The sequence below is a fragment of the Doryrhamphus excisus genome, chromosome 14, assembly GCF_030265055.1.
Source record: "Doryrhamphus excisus isolate RoL2022-K1 chromosome 14, RoL_Dexc_1.0, whole genome shotgun sequence".
Classification (NCBI taxonomy): Eukaryota; Metazoa; Chordata; class Actinopteri; order Syngnathiformes; family Syngnathidae; genus Doryrhamphus; species Doryrhamphus excisus.
Window position 1 is genome coordinate 12,424,800 of NC_080479.1, and position 27,423 is coordinate 12,452,222.

The 27,423-nt window shown below is 42.9% G+C and overlaps 3 protein-coding genes across 7 annotated transcripts in view; all 3 read left to right on the forward strand.

Moving 5' to 3' along the window:
• The window catches only part of hoxa11a (homeobox A11a), a 29,429-nt gene extending 15,754 nt beyond the window's left edge, over positions 1-13,675 (forward strand). Inside the window, exons 2-4 of one of the 2 annotated variants that reach the window (XM_058047830.1) lie at positions 981-1,113; positions 4,877-5,631; positions 6,166-7,247. In XM_058047830.1, coding sequence (XP_057903813.1) covers positions 4,968-5,631; positions 6,166-6,398 — 897 coding nt within the window. In that variant the 5' untranslated portion in view covers positions 981-1,113; positions 4,877-4,967 and the 3' untranslated portion in view covers positions 6,399-7,247. Of the gene's footprint in view, positions 1-980; positions 1,114-4,876; positions 5,632-6,165; positions 7,248-11,086; positions 11,723-12,823 lie in introns of those variants that run through there. The other variant, XM_058047829.1, reaches the window with a different exon arrangement.
• Positions 13,676-13,677: 2 nt separating this feature from the next.
• On the forward strand, positions 13,678-18,510 carry hoxa9a (homeobox A9a). 2 transcript variants are annotated; one of them, XM_058047837.1, is made up of 3 exons: positions 13,678-14,034; positions 16,511-17,042; positions 17,263-18,510. In XM_058047837.1, exons 2-3 carry the CDS (start codon positions 16,523-16,525, stop codon positions 17,502-17,504), a joined length of 762 nt encoding a protein of 253 aa, XP_057903820.1. In that variant the 5' UTR covers positions 13,678-14,034; positions 16,511-16,522; the 3' UTR covers positions 17,505-18,510. The 2 variants fall into 2 exon arrangements, with proteins under 2 accessions (XP_057903820.1, XP_057903819.1); XM_058047836.1 differs by lacking the exon at positions 13,678-14,034 and having other exon boundaries at positions 15,493-17,042.
• A 6,747-nt stretch (positions 18,511-25,257) lies between these two features.
• Positions 25,258-27,210, forward strand: hoxa5a (homeobox A5a). 3 transcript variants are annotated; one of them, XM_058047835.1, is made up of 3 exons: positions 25,258-25,642; positions 25,718-25,953; positions 26,311-27,210. In XM_058047835.1, exons 1-3 carry the CDS (start codon positions 25,374-25,376, stop codon positions 26,559-26,561), a joined length of 756 nt encoding a protein of 251 aa, XP_057903818.1. In that variant the 5' UTR covers positions 25,258-25,373; the 3' UTR covers positions 26,562-27,210. The 3 variants fall into 3 exon arrangements, with proteins under 3 accessions (XP_057903818.1, XP_057903816.1, XP_057903817.1); XM_058047833.1 differs by having other exon boundaries at positions 25,258-25,953; XM_058047834.1 differs by having other exon boundaries at positions 25,258-25,953; positions 26,320-27,210.
• Positions 27,211-27,423: the final 213 nt, after the last annotated feature.

Here is a 27,423-nt window from a genome sequence, read left to right on the forward strand (position 1 = left end):
AACACCACCAAGCATTGTGCTCTTTACATTGACCTTCGCTGTCTGCAAGTAATGGAAGCAAGGCCTGGGACACAAACACACAAACACACACATTCCCTAATATCTGGTCCAGCTCGGCAGCTCAAGGTTGAACCGTAATCTCTCAAATCCCCCCCCAACAAACCCCAGTCCAAAACCGTGGTGACAGCAGTCAAATAGAAACAGCTACATGACGCCTGGAGAACACCCCCATATAGTTTAGCTCATTTGTTCCTACAAATACATGTCATAATTAACTACAAAACTATTAAGACAAACAGTTAAGGATAATTGGCCATTTAATTTGCCTTAGATTGAGATACAAATCTAAATTATAACGCAATCTTATTACCCTTTCCCACTTCTATAAACGCTTACTGATATGCACACTGCTTGTCTTTTCTTTACCCCATTAAAGGCAACACAGCGTACGTGTTTATTTCCCAAGAGCATTTTACCGTCTTAAAAATCCACTAAGCAAAATGAAACTTCATTATTTCTTATATGTGAAAATTGTTTGATTATATGGACGCAAAGCCATGCAGTACTGCAGTTTTTAAAGCATTTACAACAACCAGAGAGGCGTCGTTCTATTTTATATATGTGCGCACATTAAAAGCCCTGTTTACTCTTTCAGCTTTCATTTCCACTATAGAAACAGTTCACCATATCTTCAAATATGTTTCAGGTGTATTCAACGCATAGAAGGCTTTTCTTAACTGCTTTGAAGTGTTAATAATGTCATTTTAAATAAACGCTCTTTCAATGGATCGGTTATTGTGTTTATTTGTGAATGTTCCTTCTATACTAAATGTTAAGCACCACTACGCAGTGTGCGGTGGTTCTTTTTTTATTCACTTTGTGTGAATAACGTCTGGCTATTTCATTTATTGTCGCAGTAAACTCTACTTTATTTCCTTGTGTCTTCCTGGCCCATTGTGTCCCTGCATGCAATCCGTCAGCTGCACTGTGGTTTTGTCAAGATGTACTCCCGTTGACCGTGGAGTTGGTCACTTTCCCAGCGAAGCTGCTGTGTGGTCCTCACGTTTCTGTCACCTGTGGAGGATAAAAGTTATCAGATACACCTCGAACCAGGTATGGTTTTATTTTTAATATTCTCCCCCTTTTTTTCTCGTCGTCTTTTCCGCTCCTAAAGTCTGAGCTGTAATGTTTTTGACCCTGTTACACTCAAATGGTTTTAACACTCCCAGTCTGGCGTCATTGCAGACAGTGTATCATTCAAGTTCAAAAACGGAATTATACTCTCAAAAACCTGCATGAGTGTTTATATGTGCAAAACAATATAAGGAAAATAGACTTTGGTTGCCTGCGTACTGGCCCTTTTACGCATACTCAGCATCCTTCCGTTTTTATTCCGAATTTATCATAACGCACACATAACTCCCGTTTGGGAAACTAGAAGTCTTTCCTTTTTCGCCATAAAATGAACACAAAAACAGGCAGCACTAAAAACTTTGGCTCTTTTTTTATTCCGACTGAAGGACCAAAGCTACAGGAGGCTTCTCTCTTTTTTTGCAAGGCGACTGAATGCGCCAATTGAGTGTGCTTTACAGCCCACAGGCCTACCTGACGTGGCGTTAAACTGTACTCTCAGATCCTCCTCACAATGAATTGTTGACTCGTAGTCTAACAAGCCTTTATGGCACTCGGATTGGGCCATCTATATGTCGACTTGTTTGGCTGGAGGATAAAAAAAAACCGCACAATGCCTTTCCTGCAAATCAAGCGCTTGTTTGGACTTAGGAAACATGTTGACGGTTAAATGTGTTTTCTTCTGGCTGCTGAGATGGTTAAATGTGTGCACAGTGTTTGCTTGAGCTGGAGAAACGTGTTGACTGTTCAAATGTGTCTTTTCCTCGCTGCTGGGATGGTTTGAATGTGTGTGCGTGTGTCAACAACATCCCCCCCTGAGGAAAATAGCATTCACCACTAGTTTCTATCACACTCACAATGATCTTTATTGATCAAGTATGTTAACACAATGAATTTGTTGCCTGTACATTGTGACTGTAGTACTTAGGAAACAAGAAAACATTAGGGGTGTCAAAAGATTATATATTTTGATTTTATTAACACAAAGCTTTATGTTATTAATACTATCAACTTTTACGTTTTTGCTCTTTATAAAGTCTTTCTTTCCTTTTTTTGCTGGTTTATTTTTCCCCCACAATGTGCCAAGGGCCAATAAAAACAAGCTTAGGTCTACAAATTGCCCCTGGGTCGCACTTTGGTCACCCCTGCAGTACTCCAGAACAAAATATCTATTCAGATGGACACTATGGGGAAATATACATTTAGGGCACACATTACGTGCATTAAAGTATTAAGTGTATACGTGCAAATGGGATGTTGAAATGAAAGGTTTGATGGCAATGGGAAGGAAGATGATATGTTATTGCTGTAGTATGCTTTATTTGTTCCAGAAGTGCTTGATGAGTGACATTTGCACAATTCAAGAAGCTGAGTAGATTTAATCCTATACCCATTGTACCACGTCTTTATTGATAATTCATTCTCACCATATCTTCTACATGTCCACACCCAAATATTTCGTTTTCTTACATTTTGTCATTTATATTTGGTTCAATATTACCGTGAGTTTAACTTATTTTAAGTTTCCTAATAAAGTTGTCCGTTTTCCCGTTTTAAGATCAGGCCCGACTTAAATCCAAACTTTAAACTGGGAATTTATCTCCAATATTAGCATAACTCCCATTTCCCTCTACAGTTTGAAGTTGCTGAGTGACTTTATAGTGCAATCTTGTGACCCAAAGCGTGCGTAAAAGCAATTAAAGGACCTCCATCCGGGGCACAGTGGGCCCTTTTGCTCTTTGTGCCTCTTTTCCCTCCCCCGAACTTGAAGTCGACCGTTCAGACAAAGCTTTGGCTTTGAGGGGCTCTCCCAGTGCCAGACTGCACTTTGCTTGCCAAAAACATCTCCTAAGAATGATGCTCGTAGAGACTTCCTTTCAAGGTTAAAGCAATTTAACAACGCTGTTTGTCTGTGTTGTGTTATTCCACCGTCAAATCAAGCAGCCCAAGTGAAGTCTCGGTGATTGTTGCAAGTGTATCTTACCGTTGTTGTGTTCCTCAAGTTGCTGACTTTGAATCCGTGTAGGTGGCGACTTCCTATCATGCTTGGCCAGTTTTGTGGTGTCTGTCTGGCTGTAGGGGGGAAACTCAGCAGAATAGTAAAGCAGCTATAAAAACGCAGGTCTGTGCAGAGCTTGCCTTTGCTTTTCCTGTGCATCCTGTGCTCAATTAGAGCTTAAAAGCCTCTGCACACCTCGTAGAATTAGTCTGGACTGACTTAGAGGCGGAGCGTGTTGGTCCCAAAGATTTGTTTTGTTTGTTTCTCCCCCCCTCTTGCAATTTATCCAAATAAAATAAAAGCCATAAGGCCACGCGGCGCGCTCATGTTAAAACACACGCGAAGGCATCGGTTGCAAAAGTACATGTGATATTTTAAGCTTATGTTTCACATGTGCCATCAGGAGCCCAAATGTTGGCACAGTCTGTGGGGCCCGGCCAGCCACGGCGGTCTTAATCCAAGCTCAAGTCTCTCATTCACAGCATATTAGAGTCAGGTTGCATGCCTCTCCACAACAAGCTCCACGGTGGCCTCGGAGCAGCCGCCCAGCGTATATTCTCTGTCACATACCCGCCAAATAAAAGCAGAAATTGTATACAAACGCACCATAAAAGTTCTGTATTAAATTACAGACAACGTGGACACCCAATCGCCTCTCAAAATCTTCATCCCATAAAACAAAAACTTCTTTAAAAAGAACAATAGTGAGAATGCAACCCTTTTTCTTATCATAGACTTTGATGGAAAAGCAGTAAAAAAAATATTATAGTTAAAAACATCTGGAAGCTGTTTTGATATACTGGAGGAGGCATATTTTAATAAATATTTCCAGCAAAAACTCCAAGACATAGCCGTGCGTAAAAGTGGAAGGGAAACAGCGTGCAAGCATGCTGCGAGAAATGGAGCGGTTTATTCCTGCGTGTTACGATGAAGTCAAACACACTAACATTTCAAAGACGACACATTTGGAATTCAATTACTTTCACAAAATACACGGCCTCGCTTCCATTATACAGCAAATGCATTCCCCTGGACTGTAACTATGAAACAATACAGACACATTTTAAGACTAATAATATAACACACTGCATTTAAGTGGACTCTTTTTTTCCTCCCATATTTATTTTCACCTTCAGTTGAAACATTAGCCGCTACTTTGAACATGACCCTGATAACCAAATGCGCACTGAGCCAAATGCTGCTGTTGTAAAAGCACCAAACGCTGATGACTAAGACATTTCTAAAAGCAGACTTTGGAGATAAGCTTGACCGTCTCCTTCCTCCAATTCGGGTTATATTGCAAAAGCTCCAGTCATTTAAAGCATGCAAAAAATGCAACGAGGAGGACTCAAATGTATTAAAATGCACATTTTGTACAGGTGGTACAGAAGCAATTGTGACGTAAATTCGCATATTATTAAAGATAAATTGGTGTGATCTCTCCAAAATCATGATAGAGTGATGGCGGTTGCAATTTCAAGGAATTCATTCCCAGTCCAGCATAGCTATAAACTACCAATGTCAAGCTTAACACACACACACACACACACACACACACTTGCACGCACATGCACACACACACACGCGCGCGCACACACACACACACACACACACACACACACTCGTTGAAAATCTGTCAATTTCTGCCGCGTGGTCACGTGACCCCCGCCTCCGTGGAGTGGATGGAGATGGGTCTCCACGTCAGCTTACGTCTCCAAATTTCTGCCTGGCGGACTTGCTTCAAAGAGGCAAGAGGCACGGCGCTGCAGAGCCATGTTCAGGGCGGGTATAGACGAATCGGAGCCCAGCATCGAGGCATAGAAGAGGGACGACTGCCATGATGGATTTTGACGAGAGGGTTCCGGTCGGATCGAACATGTATCTACCCAGCTGCACCTACTACGTGTCGGCGGGGACCGACTTCTCCGCGCTGCCTTCCTTTTTATCCCAGAGCCCGTCCACCCGGCCCATGACGTACTCGTACTCGTCGAACCTTCCGCAGGTTCAGCCTGTCAGAGAGGTGACGTTCAGGGAGTACGCAGCAATAGACGCCTCAAGTAAATGGCCGCACCGGGGCAATTTGACGCAGTGCTACCCCGGCGCGGAGGACATGGTGCACCGGGACTGTCTGTCGGCGCAGACCGCCGTCGTGGGCGACATGTTCGGCAAAGGCAGCCCAGCTTCCGCCGCTTACCACCACCACCACCACCACCATCACTCCACCGCCGGTTCCTCCAATTTCTACGGCAACGTGGGCAGAAATGGCGTCCTTCCCCAAGCGTTTGACCAATTTTACGAGACGGCGTACGGCACCCCGTCGGAGAGCCCCGTTGCTCACGGCTACACGGGGGACAAAACGCAAAGCAAGCAGCCCGGCTCGGCTGCGGAGGACGCGGCGTCGTGCCGGGACTCTGAAGCCAAGGATCCCCGGGAGGAGACGAGCAGCCCGGAGCTGTCTTCCGGCAACAATGAGGAGAAATCCAGCAGCAGTGGCAGCAGCAGTAAGTATTGCATGCATTAAAGTCGCCACCTTGCTTATGAGAGAAACTTTGTAATCTTCAGCGCTGCTGTTAAACATTTTATATGCTGTTTTATAAGCATATAATGTTTATAGAGGGCCCTTAGACCCCCCCCCTTCACAACTTTCTTATAAACTGCACCATCTCATGCCTGCTATTGAATTTGGACGTGGAGGTTATTTTTCCTCTAATTCTAAAATGTATATGGATACAGCATGAGCTGTATAACGCAGCTATTTGCCTCTTGCATTGTTGGGGGTGGTGGTGTCACATTGCTCTGACAGTCAGGTCATACTAGCTTTTTGTGTTGGGATATATCATACCTTTTTTTGACCAAATAGTCACTTAAGTTAACTATATTTAGCCTGCTGCTTCCTGCCCTGCTAGAAAAGGTCAAAGCCAACTGGCAATGTTATTACAGGAAAAAAACATCCTAAGGATATAATGCAACATTTATTTTTAATTAGCTGTAATTGTATTTTTAGCTAATCATGTCCCTCAATTCTAACCTTCCAGATGGACAAAGGACCCGCAAGAAAAGGTGTCCGTATTCCAAATACCAAATCAGAGAACTCGAGAGAGAATTCTTTTTCAGCGTCTACATTAACAAGGAAAAACGGCTGCAGTTGTCTCGGATGCTCAACCTCACCGATCGCCAAGTGAAGATCTGGTTCCAGAACCGTCGCATGAAGGAGAAGAAGCTCAACAGAGACAGATTGCAATACTACACATCCAACCCTCTGCTTTAGTTCCAGACAGGTCTTTGGAGACGGACTCAGGCTGTGATGCTTGCTGCACCACCACAATGGCCGCGACAGGAGCACTAAAGACAACAGTGGTTAATTTCAAGTTCTCAGACACCTAAAAGGCCAATATAACGAGCTTGAATGAAGACTTTGCTTCAATGGACTTTTATTGGGCTTTTCAGGCTCTTATTTTTGGATGTATTGCGTGTGTGAGACGAAAGGCAAACCCACCCTATGCGCAATATTGTGATTCATGCTTTTTTGTTGTTTGTAATCTGACTGAAACAGTGTATTTTGTTATCAAAAAATGTAATTAGATTTTTGTTGTTGATGATGTTGGAAATCACACATTAGGAGGCGTTAATAAGTGAATCCGTGCAGACATTGGTGCGACCAAATCATGTGTCCAAACGAATAAGAATGTAACGTAATGTTTTATTGTGTGTCTATTTATTTTGTAGCCACTCGTTTACTATCTTCTTTTCTTTTCACAGTCTGTATAACAAGCAGGTTAAACCGTATTCCTTTCTTTTCTTCCGGAGGAGGCCGTATTTATACCCAGTTATAGCTGTAATATCCTCAAAGCCACAATTAGCATTTACTTAGCATTTTTAGCAGACTTTTTAGTAAATACTGCAGGGCTAACCAGACATAAGCTCGTCAACCGGAGAGATACACACCCTAAACACAGGCATAAACATCTGTTTTTTTGTTGGTTCATTTCTTGACTCGGAATCGTCTGATTCCTGCAGTCGCACACGCAATCTGGGTATTAATATATATATTTTTTAATTAAAAATACCATTTCATTGATGCCGGTCAGGGTCAACGCATTGAATCTCCTGCTTGTTATACTGCAACACTTGTGTATTATACTATATTTCCAAATAAAAGAAATGAAAATATCAAAATTGAGAATGTGTGCTCTTTGTTTGCGTTTTTTTGTGAATAATTATTCACATTTTATACGCACTACACACACACACACACACACACACAATGAAATATTTAAGGAATGTGTTTCTTAATAATTTCGACGATTGATTCCACCTGCAAAAACAAAACAGTATTTCATAAATTGTGAGATAATATTGTAAAGTGCTGGTTGACCCCCCCATCCACCCAGTCTTACAGCATCTGAACTCCTGTAATTAAATATCAATGAAGTACTAATAATGCACCTGTATGCAGTATATCGGGACACACCTTATTCCTAAAGTATAGACTTGACTTTTGTGTGTCTGTTTCCATGTCTTTTCATATTGTATTTACATTGAATGGTTTATATTCCGATATTAGTGTAATTATTGTTGGAAACCAGGCCATTTGCACAGGTTTTTTTAAATTTTTAAACACGATTCTGTGCTTATGAGTGTCCTGCTGTCACGTCCCAAGCTGACTGTGGAAAGCCTTGTTCCAACAGCTCTCATGTTTGGGAATGGTCGCCATATTTGCTGTTGTTATCGCTGTGTTTATGGCAGCTAGCCGCAGCGCATTGGCGTTCATATATGACAGTCAAAAGGGTCATAAACGCTGGCGAGAGAGAGGCTGAAGTTTATGGTTGTCCCTCTCCCTGCTGTAGTCCGGCCTTGCCTTGCGCGCATCCCTTACTGCGCGCTGGAATTCTGTCCCTAATTGCGGGACATCCTCCCCGTTGCCGTGGCAACGCTGCCATAAAAGCTGTCTGAGGGTCTGGAGCATTTGTACAATTGGAGTGCAGTGCAATAAACCGTCTGAGACCCAAGGTTATTAACTGTGTTACCAAGGAGGCGAGAGCCACGACAGCGAGAGGAAGGAAAGGGAAGAAACCTCCTCTTCTTCTTGCTTGTGTGCACTTCATTTCTGGAAAGGATTCCCTGGCGTGGGTTATCCACCTCCAATCAGTGTGCCTGCCAAGAAACGGATTGTGGACTGGACAGTGTTTTACCACCGGGCGGCGCTATTGGAACCAATGTCACGGCCGTGGATCTTTCACCTCTAACTCGCTCAGGTAAAAACAACACCGTGACTTATGAATTGTCGCATCCGCTTGAAGAAAAAAAAACTATGTGTCATATTTAAAATAGGAGGTTTCTGGAGCTCCCGGCGCCGTGCGGAAGCCTCCCTTCCCAGGGGCTCTAAAAGGCAACACATGTGCGCCATGCTGCATGTGCTGTTCATTTTGCTGAGCCGGAGTTTTTGAAATTGGGTCCAAGTCAAAGCAATGCTGCAGTCTTCCTGTTAGTTGTTGTGCGGTTTGTCCCCCAAACAAATGCATCCAAACACTTTAAATCACAGCGACTCGACTTGAGGGTTCATTCATCTTCCTCCCTTTCCCATGCAAAGACAGCAACGTTTGACGCCCTTCCAAAAACACTTAACAAACGTGCCAAGTGGATAAAAAGTCTTATTAGTCAAGTTGATTGTTGCTTCTGATAGAACACCGATTGACTCTCCTTTTTCCTTCCGCTCTTCTTGCCCTTGAGGCCAATCGGTGTCTGTGGACGTCAGGGCGTGTGGACTAGCTCTCCTTCCCCCAGTTTTTGTCTCCTGTGAAAAATAAAGGCTTCCGCTGGATGTAATAAAACGCCGCATTATTGTTCATAGCTGCACTCTGGACGAACATGATCCGACCCTGAGTGCCTCTTCGGCCACCATTATAGGGAGCTGATCAAAGTCAGTGGTCAGAGTAAACTGTTGGGAGGCTAAAATGGCCAGGCAGCTGTGAAAATGAAGATTTAATAGCCACAATTAATAACTGCAGCAGAAAGATATCGATAGCACCCCACATCCTCTTTCCCTCTCTACGGCACAACAGGCCCAAATAGTAAAATCCAGGGCGCACATAATTAATTGATGTATTTGGTTTCCCCGTTGGCTCATATGTCCAAGAAGTTGGCAGGACACAGGAGGAGAATATACATGCTTTGGATTTACTCCTAGTCTTTATTTAGGCCAGCCTTGTGTAGTGTGGAGCATAGATTGTGCAATTTTGCGTCAAAATCGGCAGCATAGAGTGCAAAATGTATGCCTCGTGCACTGTTTTTACATGTCAAACCTCCATTTTCCTATTCTCAAATTGTGCCTTTGTGAATAACCTCCGGGTGGAATAATTCGGTACATCATTTACTCACATTTACATTCACACACACACACACTTAAAATAACAAGGATTGTTTTCATTTCCGCGATTTTCGCTCTTTCTGTACACCCGAATTCGGAGGCTGGTGTTGGCCTGGTCATGGCAAAGATAGCCCAGATTAACTGGAGCAATAAGAGCGTGTACATGCATGGTCAAGGACCCTTGGAGGAGGTGGAAGGAGAGTTGTATTTTTATTGCAGGCCTTTATGGCCTTAAATTGGACCAACAAGTTGAGGTGTACGTGCAAACACTTGCAACTATTTCGACATAGATACCAACACCAATCGATTGTGCTTTTTTGTTGTACGAATTACGTAAATACTTTTTAAATTGCACCGTACGTTTAAAAAAAAAAACAAAATTAAACCCCTAATCCCTCATAACTAAATATCACATATATTGTATACTGACAAAAATACTAAAGCCGTTAAATATCCTCATCAAAATGTGTATTTCCCTCAGTTCCAATATCAACCTCGCAGTTTACTACATCGTCTCTTGCGTGTAACGTTCGAATTGTATTTTTTTTTTTTTACTATGAAAACCAGTCTAATAGCTCTATTATTTGTTTATACCTGTGGCGAGCTTGCTATGCGCCTTTATGCATGTTCTACAATTCCTAATAAATCAGAGGTGTGCAAATAATGGAAATGTATGTACTGTAAGGCTGTGTGGCATTCAAGGACACCCTCCGAGGACAAATACACACACAAAAAAATCAAACGTTTGGTTTGATATCTCTATTTCTCCTCTGGCCACTTTAGTCCAAACAACTTTTTTTTTTTTTTTTACAGCGGAAGAGCTCCAGCTGTCTTGAGGCAGGCTGATGCCCCGCATAAAAGTGCTTTTTAGCAAGACATTCGCCATAGGCAAATTGTTGTAGAAACATTTTATTACCGCCAAGTCGTGGATTTGCATTTTATGCCTTCGGTGGCTTTTTTAGCCGCCCATACAGGTTCCTACTAGATTTACCATTCTGTAAATCCGACTTGCATCAACTGTATATGTCTTTATGATGTATTCATATTTATTGCAGACGCAAACAGAGGTTTATAGGATTTCATAGGCTTGCAATGCTTCATACATTTCTATTTTAGTGTATCCTAAAACTTTCATAGTGTATCATGGTGGACGTCGATTCTATTCAGGCTATAATGGTGGTGCATTAAGGCAAGATGAAGGCATACAGTGATGGCTGCGCTCTCTTCGTCCTCAGCTCCATGATAGATGTGCTACGTAGGGCTGCGAGTGGGCGGGACTTTGCCCTTTGCAGCCTTCCCATTGGCCGTCCTGCGCACACGCTCGAATGAGGGGTGCTCCTAATCATATCCAGCATGTTTTGCACAAGAAATGTCAGACAGAGGGGGCTATCTTCTCCCTTCGCCAAAATACTCTACAATAATGTCATGTTCGGACAGTCCATCAGGAAATGCCTTCTTGGTGGATTCTCTGATCAGCGGACGGGCTGAGAACTGTGGAGGTCATTACGCCGGGAGCGCCGCCGTGTGTGTGCCTCATAGCACCGCTGCTGAAGTGCCTTACGGACTACACAACTATGGATACTTCCCAGGTATGGCCAAGCGGACCGAAGTGGGCCCTCAAAATCTGGTCAGCGGTCCCGGGGCATACCTGTCCAGTATGGAGATGTGGATGGACGCCCAGAGGTCATGTCGAGTTGAGCAAGAACGCTCCGTGGGTCCTCAGGTCACGCCCTGCTCCTTCCCGCAGAACATTAAGGAAGAGAGCACCTACTGCCTCTATGAGCAGCCCAAGTGCCCCAAAGCTTCTGGTGCCGAAGACCTGACTTATTCGAGGCTAAGTTCCGCCGGTTCCTGCACAGTGAGCGATGGTGGAGGCGGCGGGGGTGGAGGAGGCTCAGTGCCTGTGCCGGGCTATTTCCGCTTGTCTCAGACCCACGCTCACCCTCATAAACTTTACAACACCGACGGCCCACAGCCGAACCCTTCCTACTCTCATTTGGGCCCACACTCCAGCGCCCCTGCCCGATTTCACTCGCCACCGACCTCCACTCAAGCTCCCGGCGCGGAAGGGAGGGACACCACCGAAGAGCCGGTGTCTGCAACAGACCGGCAGCCCCAAGCTGCACCGGCGAGAGAAGATCCACGGGAGTCCACGGATGCAGAAGGATCCTCAGCCGAGGAAACAGACGAGCAGGACAAGGAGAGGCCAGAGAAGGACAGCAAAGGTAACCCAACTGCATTGTGTTTGAATGCAGCACCTGTTAATTAGCATAAATGGCTTTCTCGCTAACACAACCGTCACTCTAATATAGCTGTAATGCTATTCATGTACATATGAAGGCATTGTTGTGGCCGGCTATAACATAGCTGATCAGCAATAGCTTTATAGGGAAGCCTGTGCGTTTACAGAAGATATAGCTAAACTTCTTCATGCGTAAAATGGTTGATTGTGTTGTTGTTGCCTTTTAATTATTTTTTCCTTACTTCCATTTCAACTGTTATTCGTGTACCAACTGACACAAACATACATCCACACACACACACACACACACACACACACACACTCTTTGACGCAGTGCACACACACTCATTAACACACACACACGCACACACATGACATGACAAAACAAAAACACCACACCCTGACCCAAAAATACAAACACACCCATTCTGACACCTGCACCAAAATACTAATACACACACACTCACTCACTTACATAAGTACATATAACTCACTCACAGACTGATACAAAGAGGCAATATAGAAATATACACACACTCACTGATTTACAAAAGACAAATTTCCACTCAAAACACAAATTAGAAAAAAATGTATACACTCACTCGCTAAAAGACAAAAAAACGCAACTAATACACACATAAAAGATACAAAAGACACTCCCGGACATACTGTATGAACAGATACGAAATGCATACAGTACACACACTGATGCAAAATGTGCATATACTCCACGGCCTGTCAGAAACACGCTGACACAGACACACGATCACTATTACTAATAAAAACGCACTGTTGACATACGAAATATAGTTTAAAAAAAACATGTAGGCTGCATACTGCCACAAATACATTTAGAAATACACACTCACTCGTGTATAAAAATGTATGCACACACTGATACACATGGACAAAAATACACATGGACACACTATCTGTTCCAAAGATGGACCCACAAACATTCAGTGATGTAAAGATAGAGAAATAGATAGACACATTGGCTGACGTAAAGATGGCAAACTACACACGAAAAGCGTGTGGCTGACAGTGCAGGCCATAACGCATGTGTGCGTCCTTCCCTTTGTAGGCGACAACAAAAGTGACAACGCGGCCAATTGGCTGACTGCAAAGAGTGGCCGGAAGAAGCGTTGTCCCTACACCAAGCACCAGACTCTGGAGCTGGAGAAGGAGTTCCTGTTCAACATGTACCTGACTCGAGAGCGCCGCCTAGAGATCAGTAAAAGCGTGCACCTGACTGACAGACAGGTCAAAATCTGGTTCCAGAACCGTAGGATGAAACTGAAGAAAATGACGCGAGAAAACAGGATCCGGGAGCTCACCTCCAACTACGGATTTTCGTGATGAACGAGGTGACAAAAAAAACACATTTCAAAAGGATAGAATATTAGTCTAATGAATGACATCACCCCACCCCTCCCTCCCACACCTCCATTACTACCACCACGCCCCAACACACACACACACACACACTTCATGTGGGCTTTATTTCCAGACACCCTATATATGTGACTCCAAATGGAAACATTCGTATTATTGACTAAATGTGGAGTATATTCACCCCCCAAAAGATTTGTCCACACATTTCATTTTATTTTAGTCTGTCCGATTTTTTTTTATATTTAAATGTGCATGGTCTCACCACGGTAATATTAATAAGAATAATAACAATAATAAGCCACCAGTGACCATATTCGGTGTCTAGTCAGCAGGCCTCTTCATGTGTATAAATAAGAGCAACAACCTTCCACGATAAAAAATATATATATATGTGTTTGGACTTGTATATATTTTTGTGTACATACCAACATTGTGTTTTGTGTCATACTGAATAAATTATATCGCTCTGTCGCATTATGGAGTAGCTGCTTGTGTTTTTGCTCCCTGTTTATGTATGTGTGTGTGTGTGTGTGTGCTTTATAATGACAGGTTTGGAATCAAACTATAAAAAAAAAGAAAAGAAAAGAAAAACCACTACAATGAGTACCAAAGTGGATTGTTTTATTTGAAGATGAGCGTCCGTGCAACGTGCTGGGTAATTGCCATCGGAAATAATGAAGAAATGAGGCTATAAGGCGTCTTAGCTGCATGCAGGCGGCTATTGTAGAGTTTTATGACTGGCTGCTATATGAGCTTTCTCCCTCTCCTCTAAGAGCTGCTTCAGTCGTGGGAGAGTCTTTCACACGGAGAGGAGGCCCTTCTTCTCCCGGCTTCTAATCCCATCAGTGTGGATAAAAATAATCTTTTACATTTGGGAATTATTGCAAGGACGATGCATGGGTAAGTGCATTTCATTCTTGCGGATTTGTCTCTTGTGTAAATCCATGTAGTTGCCTTCGTCTTCATTGGTTATGTGTGACTGGACCGGCTTACACGTTTGCTATTATTATTATCATTATTATTATCGTTATTATTATGTTCAGATATGACTTGTTTCATGACTTGCGTCCCCCCAGATGGACTGTCGAGTGGTTTAGGTAGTTTCATGTTGTTGGGGTGCTTTTCTAACTCTGCAACATGAAACTGTCTTAATTGCCCCAGTTATGCACATCGATGACGAATGGAGAGCAAAAGCAGGGGTTAAAAAAAACAATACAGAACTATGCAGTGACGTGGGGTTCTGATTAGAGAGAGGAATCTTTGCTCCTGCTGTGTGCGGTTTTTTCCCCCCATTTTGGGTCATACCATGAGCTGACTTCCGTATGAATTCATTTCATGTTAAAAGATATGCGTTATTGATATAACTCGAGTGACGCAGACACGCCAGACAAGGCCTCGGTTACGACCACTGCAGTGGAGGGGAAGGGGAAGGTGAATGGGCCAACAGCGACCTCCGTGGGCAATGAGACCGGATGCTTCCGCTGCGCAATAGTGCCTCAGACAAAAGGAGGGGAAGGGCTTTATGGCGATATTTAGATCCGCCAGACAGGCTGTTATCTGCGGGCAAATGCGGTGAATAGCCCCTGTGGTAAAGTAGGTGAAAAAAACAGCCTGATTTAGGTTTACAGCCTGAGAGCTATTGCAATAGTGGCGTGTTTTCTACATCTGAGGACTTTGCTGAGGGTCTATTCTGAGCCTTCTTCCTGTGCCCCCTCCCTCCCCGGCCACGTTTGATGTATGTTTGCCAAACAATGTACACTAATGCTACAACTATGTACACCTTGTGTCCATGTATCATTGTGACGTCTTTAATCTATAATCTGTAGCCTTTTTGCGCAGTTTAAGAAGCAGTTTGGCGAAAATACACGCGTGTATATGTATGTGTGTCACACACATGAGCGTCCCTTTGCATGTTAGTGCTTATCTATAATACTAGCCGCTACTATATACATTTAAATGTCTTTTTTTTTCAAACACAACCGTCTCTCCAGCCAATTTAATTCATTCTCACATTGCAACCATTCTAAGTGCTTTTTCTTCCTTGCGCATAATTTGATTCTAAAAGAGGGAAACCACAGCCACCACTTGCATATTTTAGCCACATATAAGTGTAAGGTTTCACTGAGACACTAACTAAATGCCAACAGGCGTATTTGTTAATGGTGGCTATGGTGAACTATACACAGGCCCTTGCAAGCGATAACGTTGCAAACGATAAACAAGGTTAGAGAAGTACAACCCGTCGTCGTGGTGTTGCTTGCAAATAAAATGTAAACAATGTTCAGGCCCTTGTTAAAATGTATTACATTTATCTTTACTGTAGCATTTTTTCATGTCAGTATAATTCTGACTTTATTAGCTATTTTGTGACGTCTATGCAAATGTACGGATTTGTAAACCATTCCATTAATGAAATGCTATTTTTTAAATTGTATGAATCAATTATTAGGGCCTCGCATGTAAAAAAAACTACCAAAAAGACAACATTGTAACACAACATTTACATGAACGACTAAAACTGCGTGTTTGTTTTCTCAAACTGCCATAATTCTCTTATTACAACAAATGAATATTGTGCGGCATTCTGGAACCCACGTCCAATCGTCATGTAAGTTTATAAGCATGTTATATTTACATACCACAAACGCAACACGGCAGCAGGTATGTAGCATAGACATGATCCAAATTGTAATACTATTGTCCAAATAACGACTCATAAATAAGCTCTGAAATGCACCAAAATGTCATTATTTGCTGGAATAATCAAATAATATTGAAATATTCAATGAAATGGTGAAAGTAGTCGAGGATCATGCGGATTATCGACCTAAACGGCATGCATGCCCTCTGCTGTTAATAACATTGTCTTTTGGTGAGCATGCAGCAATGGCCAGGGTGCTTACGTGGCCTATAAAATAACTCATAAAATAAGCTTCGAAAATACCGTGTCGTTTGCAGCAAGGCTTTAACATGAAGCAGCAGCAGTAAGTCGACTCCCCCCATTACGTCATTCATGTTTCATTCATGTATTTTGCAATGTCTAGCAAATTGTATTTATTTATTCTTATTTTTCAAACTAGTGTTTGTTATTGGGGAAGTGGGGTGCGTATTTAATGACCAGAGGCGATTGATTTATACTTTATTGTTCAGCCTTTATGATCACGTGTGCCTGCTGTCCAATGGCATGGCGGCGTGGCTCCCTGCACATTACAAGCCCACTGTAGTTGTGTGAGGGGCCAAGTTGCTACTTGATTTCTCCACATTGTTATTTTGTGAGGCTGGCTTTACTGCGTGTGTATGTGTGTGTGTACGTGCGTGCTTTTTGTTGTGTTGTTGTTTGCATGGCTGTGCTAACTGCGTGCATGTGAACGTGTAGTACTTTGCGGCCATGTCGACATCCGGAGCGGTGACTAGTTACTACGTCGATTCCCTCATTCTCCCCGAGAGCGAGGAGCTCTCCATGCCGAGATACCCCACCGGGCCCGGGTACCAGCACGCCAGACAGCACCCCCCTTCCATCAGTGACCACAGCGAGCTCGGGACTTGTACCTTCCCGTCCAAACCACCGGTATTCGGCGCGTCATGGAGCCACGTCCCCGCTCAGTTCCCAGGCACCGTCTCCTCTGTGTATCATCACCCGTATGGTCACCCCCAAGGCCCGGTCGGCGCTGAGTCAGACGCCCGCTACCAGTCATGGCTCCTGGAGCCTATGGCCGGATTACAGACGCCCCACCATTACGGAATCAAACCCGAAGCTCAAGGAACGATGGCCGGTTCGCACACGGCGCTGCTGCTCTCTGACTACAGCAGTGGCCCGGTGGCTGCATCTGCCGGGGAGAAGGAAGCACTATCGGGTCGGGGAGTTGACGTGGCCGGGGAGAGTGAAGAAAAGCCAGGCCTCGATCCGAGTAAGTCACGCTTGGTGCTTTTGTTATTAATATCATGTAAGGCTGCGTGGACTGACGCGTCACATCCCTGCACCCCCCCATTAATTGGCATCCCCTTGCATCCTTCGCTGTGATCCACTCTGTGTTTATGTGCATTTGTCCGGTCACCCCACCACCATCCCTCCTCCTCCTCCCCCCGAAAAATCGAGTCCTCACCCCCGTGTCGCCCCACTCTTTCCAGATAACCCCGTCTCCAACTGGCTCCACGCGAGTGCAACCAGAAAAAAGCGCTGTCCGTACACAAAGCACCAGATCCTGGAGCTGGAGAAAGAGTTCCTCTTTAACACCTACCTGACCAGGGACCGTAGGTACGAGGTGGCGAGGCTCTTAAACCTCACCGAGAGACAGGTTAAAATCTGGTTCCAGAACCGCAGGATGAAGATGAAGAAGTTTAACAAAGATGGCGCATCTAAAGATGAGTGACTCCATATGACAAAATGAGGCCAATAGCGAGCTTTTCCTGCTTGGAGCCTCGTCTGATTCAAGCAGCAGAACCCATTGGGCTTAATTGTCTTGTATAAAAGCATGTTAGGCTCTCGTTTGATGCGACTACCTTTTTTACATTGCACAATTTTAACAGTGCCCTGCCTTTTTAGTTGTCCCCTTTTCTTATGGTGTTTTTGTTTAGTTTTATTAGTATCTCGTTAAAGTGACTTAGTTGGTCTCTGTGCTTGTTTGTGTATGGATGTTTCCAGCTGTGTGTTCTGGTTTGTAGCTTATTTGTCGTCTATTTCTCAGCCACCTGAGCTAGTTTGTAAAAATGTCTTTGATTTTTCAATTGTTTCTTCTCTATTATTGCTAGAGTTATGAGTTTAGTCTGACGTTGACCACATAGTATGAAGATAGGTGCTACATCTCAGAAACCCTCCTGGAAGTGCTTATACTTCGTTAGAATATTCTATATTGAAGCTCTATGTTACATCACATGACTGACTACCTATATGTGTTTATCAACTACCTACAATAACCTATTTTCTCTCATGACAAATTGTTGTAGAATGGCTTGCATTAGAAACAGAAATTAAGCCTACATTTCAGGAATTGACTTTTTTTTTTGGTTTTGGAAGGAATTGTCTATAGTGATGAGAAATTAAATAACACTGTAGGTTATAATTGATTACCTCTAGGTCCGCCGACCGTCTGTTTGGTTCTCAAGTGTAATTTGTACTTTATTTATTAAAATAAAACAAATTATATCTGCACAAAAAAAAACTAGCGGTGAATTGACGCTGATTTGCAAGACATCCAACACACAGAAACGATGTAAAGACCAACATCATAATCCAAAAAGGAGTATATTATGTTGGGGTGTACAGTAAGGACGTATGGTGATGGCTCTATAGAGCCGTAAAAGACAATTACCGCTATAACATTTTATGGGGTGCAAAGCGCTGCGAGGCAAGCGGACACAAAACAAGAAAAAAAGGACTTGAACACTTGAAGCATATCCCTTCTTTCTTTGAAGTGAAACGACAAACCAGTATTGGACTAAATCGACCGGTTTGAGAATAAACCGGTAGGAAATTCCCACATTTTTTGTGCAAGTAATGTTTTTTTTTTTAAACACGACCTCCTCCAAGGCATGGTTCAAGTCTGTGCACGTTGCCAAATATTTGACATCACATGATGTCTGATTCCCCTCTGGTGTCGGTGTAGTTACATAGTCTCCATTAACGGCCGAAAACGCTGCAATATTAGAAGACTCGCTTGGAGGTGAGACTGTTGTGACGCGTTTAGGGGGACGCAGATGGACCCAAACTTCAAAGACTCGACAAGAGACAGTGCAATAAAACGCCTGGTCTCCTATACTGTCTGGCATTCCACTTTTAATGGCTTTATGGCCGTCCAGACACAATTAGGCTGTTTCCAGAATGGCACCCATTTGTTTTTTCTTCTCTTTGGGTCTGGACAAAAGGCCGAGCGGAAATGATCAGCTTTATTGGAGTCTTCCCAACGGGGACGCGCAAGCAGGACTCACGGTCATTTGGGCTGAGCCTTTGTTTCTACCTGGGAACCTTCCGCCCCCTGGACCCTATTGCACCGCGTCGAGACAGCCATAAAGACACTCGTATACGGCTGTGCATTTGGCCTATATAATATATATATATATATATATAATGTACATAACTATGGCGAGCATTAAAATACACAATTGAACATAAAGAAGCCACACAATACATAACTCCACCATCAATATTTGTATTTTAATATTTAATATTCACAATCATTTTCTATAACGTCCAATGCATTTAACTTAACGCCATTCTACGGCCTTCCTCTCTGTGCAGTTCCCTCAACTCACCAGAGGGTGGCGACACCCTTCCACATGTCTTAAAGCTTTAATAAGGCGTCTCTCCTCTTTAATGAACCTGCTGTTGCGGTGCTGTTGGTGCTAGAAATACTGTAGTAACATTTTAAGAGTTCAACCCAACAATTTGACACCTTTTTAACAATCTCTGAACGGCACAGGAGCCAAACTCTTGCCTGCGGTTGTTAGGATGAATCACCACAGCAGGGGAAGACCGCTTCGGCACTATAGCAGTTGAACGTAAACGTTTCATTTCACGTCAGTGCAACGGTTTAAAAATATAAGTCAACTGCTATAATATGGAGACATATGCCCCCTTTATTTTAGCGTGGAAATGCTGCATACAAGACATTTACTTCCCTTTTGTCACTTTTTACAAAACACAATATAATTAAAAGGGATGCTATCCAAAATAATTGTAATATTAAATGTTTAATTATCATCATTTGCTTAGCTGCAATTATAGATAAATACAAGACATTTCATATAGGTAAAATTATTGAAAATCTCAAATAAAATGCTGAATATATATTTGTATATATATCAAGTGTATTATGTAATTTAAAATAACACATTGTTATTCCCCAATAGTATTTTATAATGTGATATTTTGTCATCGCAATTATTTGTTGAACTATTACATGGTAATTTAATTAAACATTTAATTTATTGAATAATGCAATCATTTTGACTAGTTTGTATCTAGTCTATCTAGTCTAGAGTTTATTTAGAAAGGTAGATGAATTGATAGAAGTAATTGATATTTTACGATCGACGGAAAACAAAAATTAGAATTAATGCATAGTTTATGGTAAGATAGAAATGTTATAACTTCTGCATGTCAAATTTCAATATGTTTTCCCTTTGTACACAATAATCATGGAGACTTCGCTCTCTTAAACACAGATGAAGAAAATGTTCCATGTCGGTCCCGGTGACTCCAGGAAGGTTTTATTTCATGTGCAGCGTGTTTATGAGTGGGTAGTGTTAATCCCACTCTGCAACCTGCGCCATGATGGATTTCATATCTGCCTCCTGATTGGCTGAGAGCAGGCAGGCCGGGGTCCTCGGTAAAAATGAGCTTCGGTGTAAATCTGGGGCGTATTGCTGTCATATATCACACCAACTCGTAAAAACGACACTGAAGATTCTAACCCAACAAATCAGACAGGCGAAAAAAATGAGTTCTTATTATGTGCATGGTCTTCTTAGTAAATACACGGCGAGGATAGGCTGACCGAGTCCAGGACTTGCAAAGATCTCATCTCGGAGTGGACTCTTTATCCGTCACAGCTCTTGTTTGACCCGGTCTTGTCTGGAGGCCAGCCCAGCCCATGTCCATCCCAGACATCGCCCTGCATCCCGTTTGCCCCCCTGACAGCTGCTCTCATCCGGCCCGCCAGCCTGCACCTCGCCGCCGGATAAACAACACCGGATGTAGCCCTGGATGTTGCAAACAGCAGGTATTTGCCACTAGCTCCCCAAGTGTGATTTTTTCTCCCTCTCCCTCCACACAAGGATGCTTTAGCCTAACCATTGGTGTTTCAATTAATTTCGTGAAGCCACTGGTGTTGCATGGGAGGAATCGTAAAACTTTTATTGCGCAACTAATGAGTTTTGCAGCCATAAATTCATTTGGTCAGTGCCTCTGTGTTCAGCACCAATAGACCTTGCCGCTGGGGGTTTTTCTGTGCACTCCTATTACTCTCAAACCCTCTTATCCCCTTTGTGGTTGTAAAAAAAAAGGAAAAAAAAGACTGACCTTTTGTGTAAATCAGCTCTGCTGCACTCTGCAGCTACTTGCTACTTTGTAATTGGGCCTGCACTCTTCAAAAAGGCTGCAGGCATGCTCTCGGACGCATTTTTTCTCGGTTATACTGTCAGCAGGTGGATTTAGACTGCAGGCAATGTGGGGATTTTATTAGCAAAGAAAAAGGAAATGCCTATAAATGTTAAACCCTGACGCAAATACATTTAAGACATTATTTACATACATTATTTACATCTTAGTTAGAAGTATACACACGTTGAAATTAACTCTGCAGCTTCATTTTTTATTAAAAATCTCATATTTAACATGCGTTTTTTAAAAATAAAAATTACAACTCATGTATATTGTCTTCCTGCAGGTCCCAGCCACCGAGGATGCCAGCCTGGACCGGACAAGGAGCTCCACTTCAGCCGGTGTTCCACGGAGGATGAAAGTATGTACATTATTTTTATACTAAAATCTGCTCCCAGAACAAAAATGGAACAGGGGTGCCCACAAGGAGTAAACTGCAGATCCATTGTCCCACTGCAAAAAAAAGCAAAAAAATAGACTTTAAGAGATCACATTCCATTATTGTATAAGTATGATGAATGGAAATAATGTTCAACTCATTTTCTTAGGAAGGATTCCCTTAAATAAATGCCCACTTTATGTATATTATACCCCTGAATTGCCCCCATTTACACTTCACTTCGCCCATATTTTAAACTTAAAAACTGACTCAAATGTAAATTATTTTGCCACCAATAAAGCAATATATTTAGACCCCAAAGATGCCCCCACCACACACACACACTCAGGCAAATTCCAAATATATACCAACTTTGATACCCCTCAAAACACACATACACACTTCTAAATAGTGCAAAAGCCTTACTGATGTAATATACTGATTTTTAGTATTATTATTTTTAATAGAAGCTAAATAAGATTTTTTATGAAGATACACACTTGCATCTGTCCACTTAATTTTTACAATCCGATATTATTATTGGTATATATTATAATACCAACCACACATGCTCAAGTTAATAATATTAATAACGAGAATGGAGACGTTACATAAGGTCAAATTACAGGACAAAAAAAGAATAATACGGGGGAAATACCGGAAATATCATGTTTAAAAATACAAGGAGGCTTGTACACAGTAAAGAAAATGGAGCAGTGATTGAAGGTGAGGTTTGGGGGAATGTGAAGTATGAGGCGACGAGGCTGCACAAGAAAGGAGAATGACTGTTGAACTCTGCATTCCCTCTTCCCTCACTAAGATGGCGCCTATTGCTGACCTGCCCCCTGCCTCCCTCCCTCCTTTCCTCCCTCCCTCCCTTCTCCTTTGTACACCCCACCGTTCCATCTCTCCCTCTCTCCTTCCTTCCAGCGCTGGGCCATAAATCCGTTGTTGTTTATGAAAATTTACAACACGGCAATCCGGCTTTACGACGCAGCTCGGCCTCCTATTGGCTGCAGCTCGTCACGTGGCCAGGAGCAGTGAACGTGAACTTTTTATATATAATTTCCAATCGAGGAATAGAGCAGCCTTTCATTTAACGGGCTCCAGCTCCCACTCGGATGGTTTCACCGGCGCCCTGCTTCTTGCATCTTTTTTTTAAATTTCATTTTGGAGGAGATTGAACCACAGAAGCGTTCTTTGACTGGATGCTTTGCACGTTTTGGCAAGATGTGTGCAGTGAGGACCACCCCCACCACCCGGGATCTCCTGTTTCCATCCGGACACCTGGGACTCTCCACACAAGGTAGGACAGCTAAAATCTATAATATGTCAGCTTGCCACGTATATGTGTCGCCTTCTTGTTTGTGGTGCTTTATGTTGGTGGCTATCGGTGATGACGCTGTTCATGCTCCATGCTGCATCTCGGCACAGACGTGCGCTTATCACTTCATCCTTTTCCCGTTGCTTTGTTTATTTGCTGTTGACTTTAAACTGGGATGGGCTTCAACCGCAAGTATGTGGTTGGAGACAGTTGCTGTTTGTCGCCCCCGTGTGGCTGAACACGTTTGCAGCTCTTGTCTGTGCAAAGGGAGATTGGCAGGTTGACCTCCTATTTGAGTGAAAATATGTGTTTGAAGTGTTGGGCTTGGTGGGAGAATAGATCCCCCCCCCCCTTTTTCTTTAAAGTGCATATGACCCAGATGCTGCACAAACCATGACATGCTTGACTGTTGACTCATACTGTGTCATGACTTTGGATATATTGTTTGTTCTTCATGTTCTACTTTACTTTGCTCTTCTCTGTGCTTCTACTTAATTTGCTGTATATTACTATGAAAACGATATAGCACACGCCTTCGTAGTTGAATAATAATATTCAAAAGGCTTCTGTGTACATTCCACAATGAAGGTTAGTTCTTTTTTGTACTTCCTGTAAAGCGTGTAAGTGTGTGAGGAGCCTGCAGAGTGCACTACCAGTCCATATTATTGCTGCATGCATTCCCCCCACCCCTTTTTCTCTCCTCTCGGGCCCCTCTTTAGCTCCTGGGTGTGTCCCCATGTCTCGGAACTTTGCTCCCATTGCCCCCCCTACCCGTAAATCAGCTGTTGAAGGAAACACATTATACACTCTCCTTTCCTTCGTCTCATATAGCTTCTTATTTATTTCGTATTAACGTTTATAAATTGGCCGTATAGTGTAGTGTACGTTCATATCAGTATCTAAGGGGGTGTGCACATGCAAGGCAAAGGGCTGCCCGAAGGGTTAAAAATGCATGAACCCAAAATCCACTTCACAAGCTCACATAAAGAGACAAGGGGTGCCATAAAAATTCCACAAGGCTGTGACCAAACGGAGTCGCTCCTTGGCCTTTTATTTCGGCTCTGCCAGTTTCTGCATAGACCCTCAGCTTTTTTTTGGACTGTATTATTCTACTGTGATGTTATATATGCACCGTTGAGACGGATGCAGAGAATTTCAATACTCACAAAAACGTACATACATATTATAGATCCATATATACATTACATATTATTAAATAGAAATATACATATAGAAAATATGTGGTAAATATACATATACATATAGCCTATATGGATAATTCCATCAAAACTGTGAGAAAAATATAATACTGTAGATGAAAATATTTTAATTATGTACTTAAATGTTTTAATGGTCATATTTGAATGAATAGAAAATAGATAATAGTATATATGTAATATATATATATATATATATATATGTGTGACAACTATTTGATCCCCATGTCACATACAGTCCAAATATATTAGAATTAGACATCCATTTTCTTTTCACTGATTTGCTGTATTCCATCTCATCCTATATTTTTTACACTATATTTAATGTATATGGAGGTAATAGTGGATTTTAATGCTGTGCATGCAGTTCTTATTCAATAGCATTGAACATCATTGAGTATCCAAATGTTTGAGTCCACGTTGCCGTCCTGTTCTATGCACTACCAAATGCAATAACGAAAGAATCGTCTAAGAAATAAACAACACAAATGAGGTTAAAAGCTTCAAATGTTTTTATTGTTTTTATCGTCTCCCAATACAATAAGTGATGCATTAGTGCACCCATATGATTCCTCGTTGGGGTGTATTATTATAACGAGGACTGCAAAATATGCAAAAGATGTGTTTTCTTGTATTATAGGCACAATTTGCACGGATCGCCTCTCCTGGCATGCATATAGTAGCAGGGTAATGGTGTTATTTGTGCACACCAGCCTATAGCAGATATTGCACTCCCAGCACGCCACTCGCTCTGCCTGTATTGTTTCCAGGCAGCCCGTCCGCTTTTTTGCCGCAATGCTCGTTAACCTCCCAATGACCCCCCCAATGCTCTCAGCGACAGTGCAACAGTTGCGCCAGACGATGGCGCACCACGACAAGGCAAAGTTTGCCCTGAGCCACGGAGCCCCCTCCTCGTCTATCCCCCCCTCCACCCCGCACTTCCTCAGTGCTCGAGTTTACCTCTGGAGGTCACCGAACAGGATTTACGACTGGTCAACAAAAGCACGTGATTCTTTGCCGTACCCCATATTTGGATGCCTACGTAAGAGAGAATCAAGTCCATGTCCCACTCATTTCCATAATTCATCATAAATTGTGCAAGGCTGCTATAGGACGCGTGGAAGCATAAGAGCCACAAATCACGCACGCTGCTTTACGCCTTTCTCCTCTTACGATAATAATAATAATACTAAAAAGAGCAAGCGGAGGAATTGTCAACAAATGAGCTCCTATTTTGTGAACTCATTCTGCGGTCGCTATCCCAATGGCGCGGACTTCCAGTTGCATAATTATGGCGAGCACAGTTCGGCGGACGAGCAATACAGAGACTCCCCAGCCATGCACTCCAGCAGGTACGGCTATGGCTACAACGGAATGGACCTAACAGTCGGCCGGGCCGGTACCGGACACTTTGTGGGCAGCGAGCGCGCAGCCGCCTTCTCCCCCAGCAACAACTCGGCGGCCAACACCCCCTCGGTGGAACCGGTCAGGTACACGCAGTCCGCCGCCAACAGCACCGTCGCTTCGGCTCTGTCCCCTCCGGCTGACCCGTTACCCGTCGCCAGCTCCACGCAGGTCACAGACTCTCGGTCTCAGCACCGAGTCGGGAAAAACTCACTTCCAAGTCCGTGTTCGAGCTCCAGCGGTGGCTCGTTGCTCCACAGTCGGGACTGTGCGCCCAAAGGGTCCCCTTTGGACGAGGAAAAGCCCACGGGGAGTGCACCCAGCACCCCACAGAACGTCAGCGACCCGGCTCAGCCTCAGATATATCCGTGGATGAGGAAACTACACATAAGTCACGGTAAACTTCAATGCTCTTGATATAGAACTAAATGACACTAATGTTGTCCTTATCTGTCTGCTAAAGTCCTACTTAAACATTCAAAGTATAAAGTATATGGCTATACTTTGTGTGCACACTTGCTGCATACTACGATATTTATTTTTTAAATCTACATTTCATTTCATACAATAACAAAGTACTTGGATTTATTAAATGTGCGTGAGATTTTTATTGCACGATTTCTTAATTTCTTATTGGTCTTTTCTTCGATATTCGTTTAGAAATGTAGAAATTCCATTTCCGCATTAATACATATATGAGTAACATTGTATATATTAACGTTTTCTCCATACGCTGGTTTTCTTCCTATCTAAGATTTGTCAGGACCAGAAGGGAAGCGTGCCCGGACCGCCTACACCCGGTACCAGACCCTGGAGCTGGAGAAGGAGTTCCACTTCAACCGCTACCTGACCCGGAGGCGGAGGATCGAGATAGCACATGCCCTGTGCCTCTCGGAGAGACAGATCAAAATCTGGTTCCAGAACCGCAGAATGAAGTGGAAGAAGGACAACAAGCTGAAGAGCATGAGCATGGCTGCTGCAGGCGGGGGAGGCTACAGGCCTTGATGCACCCCCCCCCCCCCCACTTCAACCACCACCATCATCATCATCACCCCTGATAAGGAGTGATACAAAAATATATTTAAAAAGTTGTCATATCAACTTCCTGTCCCCTGTATTGGGGGAAGTGTGCAGAGACTCGAGTTTGGGGGGGTGCGTGGGGGTGCACCCCCATCACTCTTAACATTATATCCAACATTGTAATGTTACTTTCCTTAGTCGTATATGATACTTCAACGTCAGTGTACAGCTCTGTCTAGATTTAGATTAAACCGATAAGTAAATGTTTAAATTATTTCTTGTTCAGAAAAAGGAAGGGAAAAAAACGCTACCTATTAACCAGTGAATGCACTCAATGTCCACTCAATCCACAGCTGACGTGTTTAGTAGTACCTGCAGTATATATGTGTATTGTATTTATTTGTGTGGTGTATAATGTGCCTCCGAAAGTCTGCAAAGTATTGTGTGTACAGTACAGCTGCGCTTTGTATTCTAATTGTTTATTTTGCAACTTCTTAAGACGTTTTTTATATATATATATATACATAAATATTTTATGGTTGTTTTTAATCTACACATTTGTGTATATGTTTTCCCCACTCCCCCCCAAAAAAGACTGGAAGTTTAAAATGTACTGTAAATTGTTGCTGTTCATCATGCTCATTAAAATAAACTTTTTACTGGAACTGCATTCATTTTTCGTAGAGACTGGTATTTTTCTTTAAAAAAAAAAAGAAGAAAGAAATTCAACAGGTTTTTTTTTAAACCGTGAAATGTTTTTTTTTACTCACCCTGCTTGTAGTTCTGTTGGACATTTGGGCTCCTCATCAGGCTCACACACCAAACTGGCCCTTTTCGCCCCTCTTGC

Coding starts and splice junctions, on each gene's coding strand:
- hoxa9a (XM_058047837.1), top strand. CDS start 16,523: ATGTCGACATCCGGAGCGGTGACTAGTTACTACGTCGATTCCCTCATT. Junction 17,043..17,262: donor AAAGCCAGGCCTCGATCCGA/GTAAGTCACGCT, acceptor CACTCTTTCCAG/ATAACCCCGTCTCCAACTGG.
- hoxa5a (XM_058047833.1), top strand. CDS start 25,374: ATGAGCTCCTATTTTGTGAACTCATTCTGCGGTCGCTATCCCAATGGC. Junction 25,954..26,310: donor GAAACTACACATAAGTCACG/GTAAACTTCAAT, acceptor TTCCTATCTAAG/ATTTGTCAGGACCAGAAGGG.